Raw genomic sequence first — 17,024 nt, forward strand, 5'->3', positions numbered from 1 at the left:
GTCGAGATTTTTCTTGAATATTCAACGATTGTGCCTTGCTGCGGGTGGATTCCTGTGACTTCCACCTCTATGCAGAGCGACCACATCCAATTCTTTGTATACCATTTGCCCCTTCTTTGGACACTGTGTTAGAAATCTCCAAATCGAGCTTTCAATGCATCTACCAAACTCTTCCGTAGCTCCAATACTCTAACCGCTAGTAAAACAAATGCATGAATCTTACAACCGTCGCTGCCCGACCGCGCCCGACTAGCATCACTACTTTCCGGAGGTCTGACCTATGAAATACTGTGGCACTACAAATACTATGTGTCTGGTTTAGAACTGTAAACTCTCCTTCCAGACTCACTCAAGTGCATCTCTAATCAAAATTAATCAATGGCTTTCTATTCGCAACAAAAGCTCTTACTCATGTGCCAAACATACACTCTGTAAAACTTATATCCTACAATCTCGACTTCGGCGTGTCAATTTACCAATGCTCCAACCCTCCATTTCAGCAATGGATGCAGTTTTACAGTGCATCGTTTTGGTTCACAAAGCCATTATACCCACCCACATGCGACTGTATAACTCTTGTGGCTGACCTCGTAATATTTGTCGCCGACCATGGCCTAGGTCATCTATAAGTCTTTTGCTAGGTAATGAAAGCGCGCTTTCCTACAGCTCTACTGGTCTTACATCATAAAACCTCGTAGATGACCGCTCAAGCAGGTTTTCTCTTACTGATATAAACCCAGTAGTCACAAAGTATTTTCTTCTGGGGAGAGCTTCCTTCCAGTTCGGTCGCTGCCAATTGACTAGGACAATTTCATAAAATCGCTGAAGTTGGAAGACTTATTTCTCTCCTGCTACTACTTTTAAGCATAGTCTATCTTGAAGCAGCTTACCGATCGCTGCAGCTGCTAACTCAGCCCATTGTAAATGCCCTCCTCAACTTAGCTACTTCATCCATATTGTTTTATTATACTTTTTTTGGCGCTTTTGCACCCAGTATTTTCTATAGTTGCAACCATCATCATATGCACATTATACTGGCCAGTGTTTAATCTTGCTAAATTGTAATTACTTCGTACTATGGCTATGTATTGCGCCTTACTCCTACGCATTTGAACACACTGTATATAGACTTTTTCTATTGTGTTTCATTGATCTGTACGTTTGTTTATTCCATGTGTACTCTGTGTTGTTTTGTTTGTGTCGCACTGCTTTGCTTTATCTTGGCCTAGGTTGCCGTTGTAAAATGAGAACTTGTTTCAATGGCCTACTGGTTAAATCAAAGGTGTTAGTGTCAGTGTGTGTGTGGTGTGGTGGTGTGTGTGTGAGTGTGTGTGTGCTGTGTGTGTGTGTTGGTGTCGTGTGTGGTGTTCCGCGTTTAAGTGTTTCCAGTGATGCGGTCCCAGTGTCAGTGTGTGTGTGTGTTTGGTCCAGTGTTAAGTGTGTGAGCTGTGTCTAGTTGTCTTATTTGTGTTCGAGTGTGTCGCGTGTCAGTGTGTGTCAGGTAGTGTGTGTGTGTGTGGTGTTGTGTGTGTGTGTGTGGTGTGTGTGTGTGTGTTGTGTGGTGTTGTGTGTGTGTCAGTGTGTGTCCAGTGTTAGTGTCGAGTGTGTCTAGTGTGTCGTGCAGTGTGTGGTGTGTGTATTATATAGTGTCTACTTGGTGGTCTCCGGAGCCCTCGAAGTGCCTGAGCTGGCCGGAGCAGGGTGTCCCTCAGAGCTGGTGAGCTGCTTGGGGCTCAGTATCTCTGGAAGGAGCGGACACTGCTGCAGTGCCTCAGAATAGACAGGGCTGCTCACAAAAACGCACACTCTCCTGGAGGGTGGGGAGGAAGGAGGAGAAGAGGGGATGGGGGTAGAGGACACGTGGGGGTGAAGTGAACTGGTCAGAGAAAATTGCTCCTTGGTTCTGTCCATTCCGTGCTGCTTATTCACAATGGAGAACAGAAGTTCAAAATACTAGGCCATGAGTAGCTCATTTTCCAGCTGCTTGAGTCTGCATACTTATGGAATGAATAAGCCACATGTACTAGTCTTGGCTTATAAGAGAGCGTCCATTGTAGTTTCTGAGGTAGTCCACTAGTATTTAACTGCGGGCTGCCTCCTCCTCCCTCTTCCTCACCTCTTCCAGCTGTTGGTGTATTGTGACGGCACTAGCTTCCGTGATAGAGAGAACAGAGAGAGACAGAGACGAGAAACATCTCTGCCCTGTTGGGACTGAGTGCAGAGTGATTAACATAGGCGCATATCGAGAGTGAGAGGAGAGGTAAGAAGAAGGAAGATGAGGAGGTATCCCCATGCTGAGTGGGCGTATAAACAGAAGGTGAGGAAGAAACCAGCGGCTAATTACGGTGGTTGGCTGTTCTGCTGGCATTTCCATGGTGACGGCGGTGGTTCCTCTCTTACTCGTTGCCAAGGTGAGGCATGACGGTCTCTTCGTCTCCGAAAACAAAGGGTGCCATGCTGTACAGGTGGAGTGGTAGCCAGAGGCGCCTCGTGTGGATGCCGACATGATCGCCTAGGGCAGGAGGAGAGGGGGTGAGGGCGAGAGTAGAGAGGAGGGATAGAGAGGGGTAGTGAGCGGAAGAGAGAGGTATCGATTAGCCTAGAATTATGCTGAAACGACTCACCAGATAACAAACCATGAAACTTAGAATTGATAGAACCAATGAATAGCGTTTAGTTCGTTAGAGCTGCTGCACCAAGGCCAGTCAGCTCTACAGATTCATTTCCATACACAGTAGGTTAATATCTTCCCTCGACCAATTAAAAGCCATGTCTCTGTCTGGCAGTCATGTCTTCCTGGCTGCCTGGGTCAAGTGTGGTCCACTCGTAGAGCAGTCGTTCTAACGCACGTGGCCCACAGCAGCTCCCAGCCTGCTAGGACACAGCAGCCGGACAGAGTGGAGCCGGACTCCTCCATCCCATATAGCTTGGCATATATACGGCATCGCGCAGTCATGATGATGACTAGACTGACTGGGTGTTTGGGGTTTATTTTAGGAAAGAATAACGGATGGAGGAGAGGGAGTGGTTGAGCGAGAAAATGAGAACGGGAGAATATAAAAGAGGGAGGATACTGTAGATGATGTGGTGTGTGAAACAGAGATCGGGGGGGGATGTGAGAGATAGAAAAGGGTGAAAAGAGAGAGCGCAAAAAGAGTGAGAGGATTGAGATTGTTTCTTATCATGTTGGCGGAAAGCAGCCCCCCCCCACTTCAATCATCAGGGACGCGTGGCTGCGCGTAAGTGTTTTTAGTTTACAACCACGGCACAGGTGGTATTGTAGCCCTTCGCTGACCCAGAAAGGCCCTGTTCTAGGGCAACCAGAAGCCATTAATAGAACTAGGGCAAGTTTTTTCTCAGAGCGTCAGATCTAATGTCAGATATATCGATGGTTGTGAGGTCAGCTTAGCTTGAAATCAGCCGTGGGAGTTTACCACGTGTAAAGGTCAGTCGGGGTTATTTCCATCAATAAACATATAAATACTGGTCTATAAGGGCAAAAGTTAACATAACATCAGGAGGGTGTGGTGGGAGGCTTTTATGCACCTGATGAGGCCACTTTGGAACATTGGGCACCGTGTTTATGCTTCAGAGGTGTCATGAATGTGGTGAACAAACAGTGGTAATTATGTATGGCTGGTGGGTGAGAGTGGTCACGGCCAGGTATGAGCCAGGTTCTTACCAGGGGGGAGACCACGGCGCCTTGCAGGCAGTGTGGATGTGGGAGGACAGGTAGCTGACGCGCAGACTTTCCAGGAGTAGGGCCTCTGCTATGAAATTCCGGACCTGCACGCAGGCTTCTTCTTATACAAGAGAAGAAGATATAAACAGATGGCCCGAGCAAAAAGCATCACGAGTGCTGTTTGATGGGTATATGGTACACAATGACGCAAACATGATGTGGACACTGTCGTTGATATCTTCCAAAATCATGGGCATTAATATGGAGTTTGGTCCCTTTGCTGTGTAAAGCTCCCTCTTCTGGGATGGGTTTTTCATACATGTTGGAAATGCTGCGGGCGGGGCTTCCTTCCCCAGAGCATTAGGGAGGTCCCGGGCGTGCGTGCTATATGTTTGGGCTGTCGAGTTCGGCGGTTCCAATTCATCCAAAGGTGTTTGATGGGGTTGAGGTTAGTGTGTCTGTGAGGCCAGTCTAGTTCTTCCTCTCGTCTCGAAAAGCATTTTGTATGGACCGCTCGTCTTTGTGCACAGGGGCATTGTCATGTCCCTGAAACAGGGAAAGTGATTCCCCCCCAAGACTGTTGCACAAGTTGAAGCACAAATCGCTAGATATCATTGATGCTGGTAGCGTTAGGATTTCCCTGTGCACTGGAACAACGGGGCCTAGGGCCGAAACGAATGAAAAACAGCCCCAGACATTCTCTCCCTCCACCACCCAAACGTTCAGGTTGGCAAGCTATACATTCGGAGGTATTGTGTGTAATCATTGCTCGCATGCAGATTAGTCCGTCGGACTGCTACGGTGAAGTGGTGGTGTGCATATCCAGATGGATAAAAGGTTCCACCCAGACTGCTTCGTACGAGCTTTACACACTCCAGCGGACGCTTGGCATTGCGCATTGGTGATCTTAGGCTTACGTGTGGTGTCGCATGGAAACCCATTTCATGAGCTCCCGACGAACAGTTCTTGTGCTGATGTTCTTCCAGAAAGGCCGTTTGGCAGTCGGTAGTGGGAGTGTTTTGCAACCTGAAGGAACAGACGATTTTACGTAGCTAGGAGCACTTCAGCTCTTGGAGGTCCCGTTCTGTAGTTGGTGTGGCTACCAGCCTTTCATATACACTCACTTCGCGGTTGAGCCGTTGTTGCTCCAAGACATTTCCACTTCACATGACTCTGTAGCAGGCAGAAATTAGACAACTTGAAATTTGACAAACTGACTTGGGAAAGGTGGCATCGTAATGACAGTCCCCCGACCAGCGTTATAAAAGTAATTGAGCTTTCAGCAGGCCATTGTTACTGCCACTGTTTTCTATAGAGATTGCATGGCTGGTGCCGATTTTATAACACTTCAGCAAGGGGTGTGGCTTGAAAAAGCTGAATCCACTCATTTGAAAGGGTGTCCAATACTTTTGGTGTGTATATATAATATATATATAGTATAGTAATTTTATTTTGTAAGTGGTTTTGTCTGTGATGATGTTTTGAGTGCGATATAAGCTGTTGCTGGTGGTACTGCGCATGGTGTGTGAATGTCCACGTGTGTGTGGGTGTATCTGCATACTGTGTGTGTGGCATGAGCACATGTGAGTGTGTGTTGTGTATGTCATAGCATTTGTGGGTGTTTTGTATGTTATGGGCTTACTCTCTGGCTGTCTTCTCCCCAGTGGTTACCAAAGGGAGGAGCTGATGAGGGATTGGAGGGTGCAGGGGGCCTGTCCGCACAACGGTTAGTCAGAGCCCTTTCTTCTGGAGTCCTGGGAACCCAGACGCCAGCAACAGTTAGCACTTCATCAGTATAGAGGGGAGAGAGGAAAAGAGGGGGGGAGAGAGAGGAGATCCGATAGGTAGGGATTATAATAAATAGAGGAGAGAGAGGAGAAAGCATGCATTAGTGCAGCAACATAAGGAATAAGAAGGGGAGGGGAGTAATGGAAGGACAGAGAGCCCAGAGCTAGAGAAAGAGATAAAAAGACAGATAAAGTAGCGAGCGAATAAAGCACATTTATAGTGCTGCAGCTACAATCATTAGAACCGTGCCCCGGGACAAGGAGTCAAACGTGCGCCACATTCAACCCAATCACGCACCCCGGCACCAGAGAGGTGGGCTTGCACTCTAAACTGTGGGCTGCTAAAAAATAATCTTAAGAGTGCATAGTGCAGGTGCTGGTCAGGAGAGCCCATCAGTAGAGAGGTTGGTACTGTGGAAAACACAACAGCAGAGGGGCTGCTGTGAGGTGTGTGTGGGGCGACAGGGGAAGGAGATTGGGGCAGTGGGGAGTTGTGTCAAAGGCAAGCATGTTTATGTGGAGGAGAGTTAGGCTTCCGTGCAAATTTAAAGAAGCTTTGAGTTTGACAACCAGTAACATGCCATATGATGAGGTGTATAGAGATCTTATTATGGATATCAGGCTGCAGCATGGTATTTTTGGCCCCTTAGTATTTAGTATTTTAGCGCTGCAGACACAGTGAGTTAAGGTTTGCATGGACGTACAGTAGGGTGTAGCTGTTCATGGTGTAGCTTGTTACAGGTTTGTATGTACCTGAATATGTGCACAGAGAGGACTGGGTGGGTAGGTTAAGCAGAGTGGGTGGAGCCTACAAGTGCAAGTTCAGAGCCATGGATGACACTTGGGGAGATGGTGGCTGCTGATGACAAATCATCAGGGATGTATTCCATTATTCACCCATCACAGGTTTTTCCTCCATGGTATTGTATGGTGCCTCTTTTAAAACTCTTACCATAGTCTGTGTTTTTGAGCTAAATATTCTGGGCATTTTTTGCATCAAATTCAAAACTGAGGGCGGCGGAGTCAGCATTAGCTGGTGGGTGGCTGGGACAGCGGTAAGAGCGGTTTTTGTTGAAGACGAGCAGAGGATCTTCCGATGCCTTTTGGCTAAGAAAAGTCTGTAAACCGGTTTTTGAACGTTTTGAGCTGCAAACTATTGTCATGATCCCTTTGACAAGCTGAGGCTGTACGAACATGTCGTGTTGTCTGTTTTCAAACAGACGTTCAGAGCCGGTGGGAACAAGACAAGTCCAACTCCCTACAAAATTAACTTTAAACTGATCGGCAGTGAATGTTATTTTTATACATGGATTTAACATTTATAGATTTTTCCCATCACACCATATTCTTTCTGAATTATCTTTTTTTTGCCAAGTTATTTAATCTGTTTTATGGGCTAATAGCGTGTTAGGGAATTCAATGTTTCACATCAAATAATGGTTTCACTTAAGTGATAATGCCCGAGAAGCGGTGTTTGGAGGATATATTGGCACAGGTGTTTAGTCGAGGGGCCGGCAAAGTTGCAATATATCCTCCACACGGCTTCTCGGGCATTATCCTTTGATCAACGTGTTTGGTGTATAAAATATGATTGCCATTTAAAAATTTATATTTTGATAAATTTAGTTCGTTCATACTTATTTCATCTTCCAAAGTGCAAACAATCTAGGGTTTCTAGAGACGTGAAGTTGTTAGGTCTTTTGTTCTGTCTATGAGCGAGCGACCCGTAGTGTCGTTCTAAATGTGCATTACCTTAACTGGGTGTCAACGTTCTCACCCATGCTTTGCAGCTAGCCAGCTATAGCTAATTTACAGTCACATCAAAAGCGCAGCCAGAATAAACAGTAGCAGCATTGTCACAAGCTGTTTTTCTAGTGAATTTATTTGCGCCATCATAAATGAGCTATGAGGCGCGATTTCACTGGCATAGAAATGGTGCTCACCGTCAGTAACTGTTGTTCCGAGGAACTATGCAAACAACACAGCTACAAGAGAACACAATCATTCAAACTGGAAAGTGGAATAGAGTGCGTTAATTTTTTATTTTTTTTATTATTTACTTTTTTTTTTTGAATTATCCATAAGAATTTGTCAGCTGTTCATGATTTCATGATCATGCTGGTTGAGACATGCATCCTCTCGTCCCGACACGTTATTATATGGGGATGAGGAGATGGAATTTAATATTGAAACAATGTTTGCAATGTCCGGGTCGGCCCGAGAATTGAACCCTGTGGTACCCCCATAGAGACTGCCAGAGGTCCGGACAACAGGCCCTCCGATTTGACACACTGAACTCTATCTGATATGTAGTTGATGAATCAGGCGAGGCAGTCATTTGAGAAATCAAGGCTGTTGAGTCTGCCGATAAGAATACGGTGATGGACGGAGTCGAAAGCCTTGGCCAGGTCGATGAAGACGGCTGCACAGTATTGTCTTTTATTGATGGTGGTTATGATATCGTTTAGTACCTTGAGCGGGGCTGAGGTGCACCCGTGACCAACTCGGAAACCAGATTGCACAGCGGAGAAGGTACAGTGGGATTCAAAATGGTCAGTGATCTGTTTGTTACCTTGGCTTTCAAAGTTAGGGTAAGATGGATATAGATCTGTAACAGTTTGGGTCTAGAGTGTCACCCCCTTTGAAGAGGGGGTTGACCGCGGCAGCTTTCCAACATTTAGGAATCTCGGACGATACGAAAGAGAACTTGAAACTTCATATGCTTTCTGGGGTCGGGGACCCCGGGGGAACGTGCCCTGAGTGCCCGGTCAGTAAGCCGGCCCCGCACACACACGCATGCACACTCTCTCTCTCTCTCTTAGTGCACGCACTGACCCCCCCCACTCCTCTCTGTGCAGGTGTTTAATGAAGCGGTGTGTCACATGATCTGCGTTGCTCTGGACAGGAAGCTGTCAGCAGAGGAGCTGTTTGCTGTCCAGGCCCTTACCAACGACCCCTCGCTCTCCACCAGCGAGACAAGGGGACTGTCCCCCACAGGTTCAGGTGTGTGTGTGGAGTTTTTTGATTTCTCTGCAAGAATGTAAGTGTATGTGTAACTATTGTGTGTATCATTGTGTGTTGTACAGATTGTGAGGCACCAGAGGGCTGGGGCAGCAGGAAGCCCACCGAGCAGGAAATCCAGGCAGCCAGGATCCTCCAGGCCGGCTTCAAGGGACATCTAGTCCGCGAGATCCTCAATTCTACTAAACCAGGTAATAATGGGTTAATGCTGTCCTCATCCTCAATGCTACTAAACCAGGTAATAATGGGTTAATGCTGTCCTCATCCTCAATGCTACTAAACCAGGTAATAATGGGTTAATGCTGTCCTCATCCTCAACGCTACTGCACCAGGTAATAATGGGTTAATACTGTCCTCACCTTCAATGTTACCAAACCAGGTAATAATGGATTATTACGGCCTCACACTCACAATCAAACTTCTCAATGTTATTCAATTACATTTTCCAATGGCCTCAGGGACAATTTTACAAGGTACAATCAGAGCACAATTAGATACATTCTTTGCTATAGATAGATCTGCTCATTGAGTTGAAGAGAGGAAGAATGGATTCTCAATTAGAAAGAGAGGGATGTTATCCAGACCTTTTTAACTGGTTTGTAACAGTTTGACTGTTGCTTGTCTAATGAGTGAAAGGTGAATTAAAGGCATGTGATTGTTGGTAAGAGCGATGTTTATCTGGCAGTTTGTGTATCTTTGCCAGATAAACGTCTCTACCCTCATTGCTCTCTCTCTCTCTCATCTCACCCTCTCTCTCCCTCTTTCTCTCTCTCTCACCTTCTCTCCCTCTTCTCCCTCTCTCTCTCTCTCTCCCTCTCTCTCTCTCTTCTCTCTCTCTCTCCCTCTCTCTCCCTCTCTCTCTCTCTCCTCTCACCCCTCTCTCTTTCTCCCTTCTCTCACCTCTCTCTCCCTCTCTCTCTCCCTCTCTCTCTCCTCCTCTCACCCTCTCTATCCTCTCTCTCTCACTTCTCTCTCCACCCTCTCTCTCTCCCTCTCTCTCACCCTCTCTCTCTCACCCTCTCTCTCCACCTCTCTCTCTCACCCTCTCTCTCACCCTCTCTCACCCTCTCTATCCCTCGCTCCCTCTCTCTCCTCACCCTCTCTCTCACCTCTCTCACCCTCTCTCCACCCTCTCACCCTCTCTATCCCTCGCCTCCCTCCTCTCCCCCTCTCTCACCCTCTTCTATCCCTCTCTTCTCTCCCTCTCTCCCCCTCTTCTCCCCCTCTCTTCTCCCTCACTCCCTCTCTCTCCTCTCTCTCTCTCTTCTCTCTCACCCCCTCTCACCCTCTCTCTCCCTCGCTCACCCTCTCTCTCTCCCTCTCTCTTTTTCGCCGTATATGAGGTGTAAAGGTCACTCTGGCTGTTCCAGCTCACTCCCTCTGCTTCTGGCCGATCCCCCCTCCCTCCTCTCCTGGCAGCCCTGCCCACTCCATCACTGCCACAGGGCTCATTGCCTTTCTCCCTCTCTCTCCCTTCCTCCCTTTCTTTCTTATTTTCTTTTTCTCTGTTTCTCCGTATTTGTCAAAAAGAAAAAACGTTATTTGTCGCATGCACCGAATATAACAGGTGTAGACTTTACCGTGAAATGCTTACTTACGAGCGCTTTCTCAACAATGTCAAGTTAGAAATTAAGAAAATTASCAAATAAAAATAGTAACACTAAATACCAATAACGAGTCTATATACTGGGAGTAACGGTGCCGAGTCAATGTGCTGGGGGTACGAGGTAGCTGAGGTAATATGTACATGTAGGTAGGSGTAAAAGTGACATAGCAATCAGTATAGATAATAAACAGACTAGCAGCAGCTTCTGTTGAGTCTGTGAAAGTGTGTGTGTGTGGCCTCAATATGTACGTGTGTTTTGTGTGTGTGAGCGTATATGTAGTGTGTGTGTGTSTGTGTTGGAGTGTCAGTGTAAGTATGTGTGAGTGTGTGTGAGTCTAATAAATGTGCATGGAGTCAGTGTAAGAGAGTCCGTGCAAAAAAGGGTKAAGTTAATAGTCTGGGTAGCCATTTGATTAACTGTTCAGTAATCATGTGGCTTGGGGGTATGAAGTTGTTCAGGTGCTTTTTGGCCCCAGGTTGGCGCTCCGGTACCGCTTGCCGTGCCATAGCAGAGTGAACAGTCTATAGCTTRGGTGGCTAGGGTCTTTGACAATTTACATGCCCTTCCTCTAACACCGCCTGGTATAGAGGACCTGGATGGCAGGCAGCTCGGCCCCAGTGATGTACTGTGCCATCTCCARCGCCCTCTGTAGCGCCTTGTGATCAAGGGCGGTGCAGTTGCCATACCACACAGTGATGCAGCCAGTCAAGATGCTCTCAATGGTGCAGCTGTATAACTTTTTCAGGGCCATTCCAAATCTTGTCAGCCTRCTTCTTCACAACTGTGCTGGTGTGAGAGAAACATATTAAGTCAAGGAACTTGACGCTATCAACCCGCTCCACTACAGCCTTGTCGATGTGGATGMGGTATCCTCGCRCCTCTGTTTCCTGTAGTCCACGATCAGCTCCTTTGTCTTGCTGACTTTGAGGCAGAGGTTGTTGTCCTGGCACTGCATTGCCAGGTCTCTYACCTCATCCCTGTAGGCTGTCTCATCGTCGTCGGTGATCAGGCCTACCACCACTGTGTAGTCAGCAAACTAGATGAATGTGTTGAAGTGATGCATAGCCATACAGTCTTGGGTGAACGTGGAGTACAGGAGGGGACTAAACACACACCCCTGAGGGGCCGCAGTGTTGAGGGTCAGCGTGGCAGATGTGTTGTTACCTACCCTTTTCACCTGGAGGCGGCCGTCAGAAAGTCCAGGATTCAGTTGTAGAAGGAGGTGTTCAGTCCCAGGGTCCCGAGCTTGTTGATGAGTTTTGAGGCTGAGCTGTAGTCAATGCACAGCATTCTCACATAGGTATTTCTCCAGGTGGGAGAGAGCAGTGTGGAGTGCTATAGAAATTGCGTCATCTGTGGATCTGTTGGGGCGGTATGAGAATTCAAATCAAATCAAAGTMTATTTGTCACGTGTGCCAAATACGACAGGTGTAGAARCTTACAGTGAAATGCTTACTTACAGGCTCTAACCAYCAGTGCAAAAAAGGTATTAGGTGAACAATAGGTAAGTAAAGAAATAAAAACAACAGTAAAAAGACAGTGAAAAATAGCAGTAGCAAAATTGGAGTGGTGTCTGGGATGATGGTGTTGATGTGACAGCATTTCTTGGTTACAGATGTGAGTGCTACGGGACGATAGTCATTTAGGCTGGTTACCTTCGAGTTCTTAGGAACAAACACATTGGTGGTCTGCTTGAAACATGTTGGGATTACAGACTGGGACAAGGAGATGTTGGAAATTATGTGAAGATACTTGACAGCTGGCCTGAGCATACTCTGAGAATGCGTCCTGGTACTCCGTCTGGCCCATCGGCCTTGCGAGTGTTAACTTCTTTGGGAACGGGGGGCAGTATTGAGTAGCTTGGATGAATAAGGTGCCCAGAGTAAACTGCCTGTTACTCAGGCCCAGAAGCTAGTATATGCATATAATAGAAAACACTCTAACGTTTCCAAAACTGTTCAAATAATGTCTGTGAGTATAACAGAACTCATATGGCAGGCAAAAACTTGAGAAAAATCCAACCAGAAAGTGGGAAATCTGAGGTTTGTAGTTTTTGCCTATCCAATATCCTGTGTCTATGGGGTCAGATTGCACTTCCTAAGGCTTCCAGTAGATGTCAACAATCTTTAGAAGTTGTTTCAGGCTTCTATTGTGAAAGGGGAGAGAATAAGASCTGTTTCAACAAGTGGTCAYGCTYAAAGCCTTTAGTTTAGTCTTGTGCGTGGCCGTGAGCGCAACGCTCGTTCCGTTTCCTTTCTAATYACAACGGAATTGTCCGGWTGGAATATTATTGAAGATTTATGATAAAAACATCCTAAAGATTGATTATATACATCATTTGACATGTTTCTACGAACTTTAATGGAACTTTTTTGACTTTTCATTACTGGACTAAACTCGCAAACAAAAAGGAGGTATTTGGACATAAAGATGAACTTTATCGAACAAAACAAACATTTATTGTCTAACATAGAGACCTGGGAGTGAAGATCAGATGAAGATCATCAAAGGTAAGTGATTAATTTTAATGCTATTTCTGACTTTTGTGACACCTCTCCTTGGTTGGAAAATGGCTGTATGGTTTTCTGTAGCTAGGCGCTGACCTAACATAATTGCATGGTGTGCTTTCGCCGTAAAGCCTTTTTGAAATCAGACACTGTGGCTGGATTAACAAGAAGTTTATTTTTTAAATGGTGTATAATACTTGAGGAATTTTAATTATGAGTTTTCTGTTGTTTGAATTTGGCGCCCTGCAATTTCACTGGCTGTTGGCGAGCTAGCGTCCCACATATCCCAGAGACGTTTTAACCTGTTTAAAAGTCTTACTCACATCGGCCATGGAGAGCAAGATCACACAGTTGTCCGGGACAGCAGGGGCTCTCATGTCTGGCTCAGTGTTTGCCTCGGTCTGGGAGATTTTCGTCACTGGACAACTCACGGCTGGGTTTTCCTTTAATTTGTAATAGTCTGCAAACCCTACCGCATCGGAACCGGTGTAGTAAGATTCAATATTAGTCCTATATTGACATTTTCCATGTTTGATGGTTCGTCAGGGTCGTAAGCTGGCTTTCTTGTAATCATCCATGTCCGTGTCCCGTTCATTGAACGCGGTAATCCATAGCTTTTATTTTGTTAGGGTACATATGTACAGTATGGTCACTGTGGGGATGACTTCATCAATGCACTCAGTGATGAAACCCATGACTGATGTGGTAAACTCCTCAATGTTATCTGATGAATCCCTGAACATACTCTGGTCTGTGCTAGCGAAGCAGTCTTGTAGCTTAGCGTCCGCTTCATCAGACCACTTCCGTATTGAACACGTCTCTGGTACTTCCTGTTTGAGTTTTTGCATGTAAACAGGAAGCAGGAGGATGGAGTCATGATCTGATTTGCAGAAGGGAGGGCGAGGGAAGTCCTTAATTAAAATTGGTTCAGAGCCTCTTGGTAAAAGTGGGATAAACAGAATTTCAGGAGTTAGTCCTAGAAACAGCCACTAGAAACACTTCCTCTGGGTGAGCYTGTTCTTGTTTGTTTATGGCCCTGTACAGCTCGTTGATTGCCTGCMTGGTGCCATTCTCGTTTTATGGTAGGATGTAGACAGCAGTAATGATTACAGATAAAAACATCTGCAATTTCCCATGAGATATTCTAGTTCAGGAGCAAAAGCTTGAGACTTCCTTCACACTTGAAGCAGCGCACCAGTTGTTGTTTACAATGAGGCACACCTCCCCCTTTTGGTTTTACCTGAGTCCCCTTTCCGGTCGTGACAAAGCATGGAGAAACCCTTGAGTATCGCCCGTCCATCGCCCGTCAGCCAAGTTTCAGAAAAGCATAGAATATTACAGTTTTTCACGTCCCGTTGGTAGGAATCTCTCAAACAGAGCTCATCCATCTTGTTCTCAAGTGACTTTCTCTGCATCTTAGTCTAACAAATACTCCAGCACTCCTCTCTTGTCTTCGCTTTCAGCGCTTCGGTAACCCGAACAKTGGAGTAGGGTCCGGTGTAAACAAGGGAAAAGCTGAGTCGGAGTTGAAGTAGGAGCTGAAATTGAGGTTAAAATTAGTAGCTGTCGATTTATAATTCAAATGTACTTGGCTGTGATAATGGTGTGAGCTTTCTGTACAAACAAATGAAGGATAAACACGAAAAAGTCACAAAATAGAAAAGTCGGGTTGGACCTTCTCCATCGGCATCATCTTATTATTCTCTCTCTCTCTCTCTGCTAAGAGTTAGCCCTGTGCCCTATCTTTGGGACTCTGGGCTGAAATAGAGACTTATCGATGAGTCTGCCACTCTCACTAATACACCCTGACAGGACAACACACACACACACATTCATGCACACACACATCGACCCACCCACCTGCACCCCCTCGAACATCCAAACAGCTCTGTTGTGACATGTTTACGAGTTGAGGGAGAGCAGCGAGGGGGGGAGAGAGGATGGAGAGCGATAGAGAGGGATTGGGATAGGAGGGAGGGTGTTTTTTAGGTGAGGGACATGAACAGACTCTATTTATTGCCAGGGCTTGAGGGTTACTCTGTCCTGTCCAGCCTGTCAGAACACAATACTAAGGCCTGGAGCAGAGACATGAGACATGAGATTCCAGTACTCGCCAAACTCCCCTCCTTGTTACACTACACTCACAAACTTGTCATTAGGACGACACACACAGATTACATCACTGGTACACCATACTGGTTGTTCACGAAACTAATTTGTTTTGGTATAGAGCCCCCACCCCAATACCTAGATACCATATTTATCATGATGGCTATTCCAGTCTCTGTATTTCCAAGCCTTACATTTTAAACCCACTGCATGCCTCAAAGCACTTTAGGAACACATGAAAAATAATGACATCAACAACTGATGTCTCAGGTTCATTACAGGCCACTCTGTCAGTTTTTTTTTAATCATTAACTACCTCAGATGCCCTGTCTGTCACAAACAGCCATCGCTCTACAAGATTACTTTTTCATTTCCCAAACCAGAGCCCAGCCCATAATGGCTCTGTTGATTTGGAGAAGATGACAAATGCCTGTCATTGAGACTTTCTCACGGAGGCGCACACACCTCAGTAGCATAGCCAGGAGATACAGTATGAAGAATGACATATTTTATGAATTGATCCAGTACATGGCTAGTGTAACAGGGTTGGAGGTGAGTGTCACAGTGAATTTGATGTTTGAATGTCTTTTTTTTTTCTCTTTCGTCACAAAAAAATGCATCTGGCACTCTCCCTCATCGTATTGTAACAATGTGTTCATGTCTTTGSCTTCAAGTTGAATGTCTTTCATGTTTTATGTATGTCCGCTGCTACTTAACTGAGCGTGGTGTGTGTGTGTTTATATGTATTATCTAGGCACCAAGGAGAATCTCAGTGCCTCAAAGACACTTCAGGAGATGTGGGCTAGTGTGGAATCGGATGCAGAGAAACACGCAGTGTCTTTATTGAGGTAAATGATTAATCAGCTAGCTCAGCATCGCACACATTCACAGCTGAGCACACAACACTAAAACCCAATCTCACACAGCACACGCACACATGACACATCTAATTTAGCCAACACACTGCATGCTGGTGTTTTCTTCCGTACACTGTAAAGGGGATACTGTGAATTTCACAGTAGCTTACAGGCAGCTCGGTACACGGTACACCTTCTGTAATATAAATACGGTATCGAAGCAGGTACTGCGTAATGACATACAGTACAATACCGTCAAATTTACTGTATTATACTGTAATAATGTATGCTGCCGTAATTGGAATGAATTAATGGGTGAATGCATTAAATTAATTGAGGGGAGAGGTTTGTATTTCAAAATATTTACTGTAATTACAAGGGATTGGTTCGAACAGGTTGGCTGATAGGTAAAGTGTTTACACATTACAGTATATTAGTGAATAGTTTCTGTTTTATATCACTTGCACTTCTAGAGGCCTTGACAAAGGCATCCAAACTGGCCAACTACAGGGCAAAACAGACTCACAGTCTCACTGCAGAATTAGATGTTCATCCACTTCCTCGAAACGGCAAATTTCAAATTGCTCCAAACATCACTTTTCTAAGTGTTTTTGTTGCTCCTACTGCTCTATATCATTCCATTTCTCAAATTTCACATTTCTAGTGTTAGTGCAATGATTGCAAGTACCCATAGATTTGCAGTCATTAGCGTTACTCATAGACTTGCAGTCATTAGCGTTACTCATAGACTTGCAGTCATTGCACTAACGCTGGTTAGCAATTGCTCTAGCACTAGTTAGCAACTTCCTTCAAACTACACGCAGAGACATTAAAAATGGTATCCATGAGTTCATCTGACTCTGGGGATGTAGATAAAGGGCCTCATTGTCAAAATCTCGACGTATCCCATTAAGGTATGGATTAAGGTTTGGGATAGGTTTAAAACATTATGTTTAGGCACTCATTCCAAATGGTTATGGTAAGCATMAAGGTTTGGGATAAGGTTAAAACTCCCACCCAAAAAAGTGTCGAACACACAACCTTCTGATCCCTTACCCATGCTTACTTGATGGTAATGTTGCCCCTAGTGGCCGGTTTTGAAAGCATTTTCCGACGTCATCGACGTCAATCTTGAACGATCTGTCTGCAAAAAAGGACATGGGGCACTATATCCAGATAGATACACTGGTGCAGCCTTCTCACTCATGAGTGCAACAAATACAGCCTCTTACAAGGCACGCCTCAAAATATGTTAATTAGCCAGAAACAGCAATACAGTGCACCCACTAGTGGTCACGGTACTGTATTCTGTTGCGTGTAATTAAAGTACCATTCAAAATGCAGAAAGTCTTTCCCCATCCATAACATTTTCCCACAGTGCACCATAATTTACAGTATGCTGCAGTAAACGTTTCAGAGTATTTTACTGTTGATAACACCCAAAATGGTTGTAT

The 17,024-nt window shown here is 45.5% G+C and overlaps 1 protein-coding gene across 1 annotated transcript in view; it reads left to right on the top strand.

The window, feature by feature from the left end:
- The window catches only part of adgb (androglobin), a 139,099-nt gene that overhangs the window by 93,323 nt on the left and 28,752 nt on the right, over window positions 1-17,024 (top strand). The window contains exons 23-25 of the mRNA XM_070435854.1: window positions 8,328-8,472; window positions 8,556-8,681; window positions 15,468-15,561. Of these exons, the coding sequence (XP_070291955.1) occupies window positions 8,328-8,472; window positions 8,556-8,681; window positions 15,468-15,561 (365 nt within the window). The remainder of the gene's footprint in view (window positions 1-8,327; window positions 8,473-8,555; window positions 8,682-15,467; window positions 15,562-17,024) is intronic.

This window comes from Salvelinus sp. IW2-2015, linkage group LG28, assembly GCF_002910315.2.
Source record: "Salvelinus sp. IW2-2015 linkage group LG28, ASM291031v2, whole genome shotgun sequence".
In the NCBI taxonomy this organism is placed as follows: domain Eukaryota; kingdom Metazoa; phylum Chordata; class Actinopteri; order Salmoniformes; family Salmonidae; genus Salvelinus; species Salvelinus sp. IW2-2015.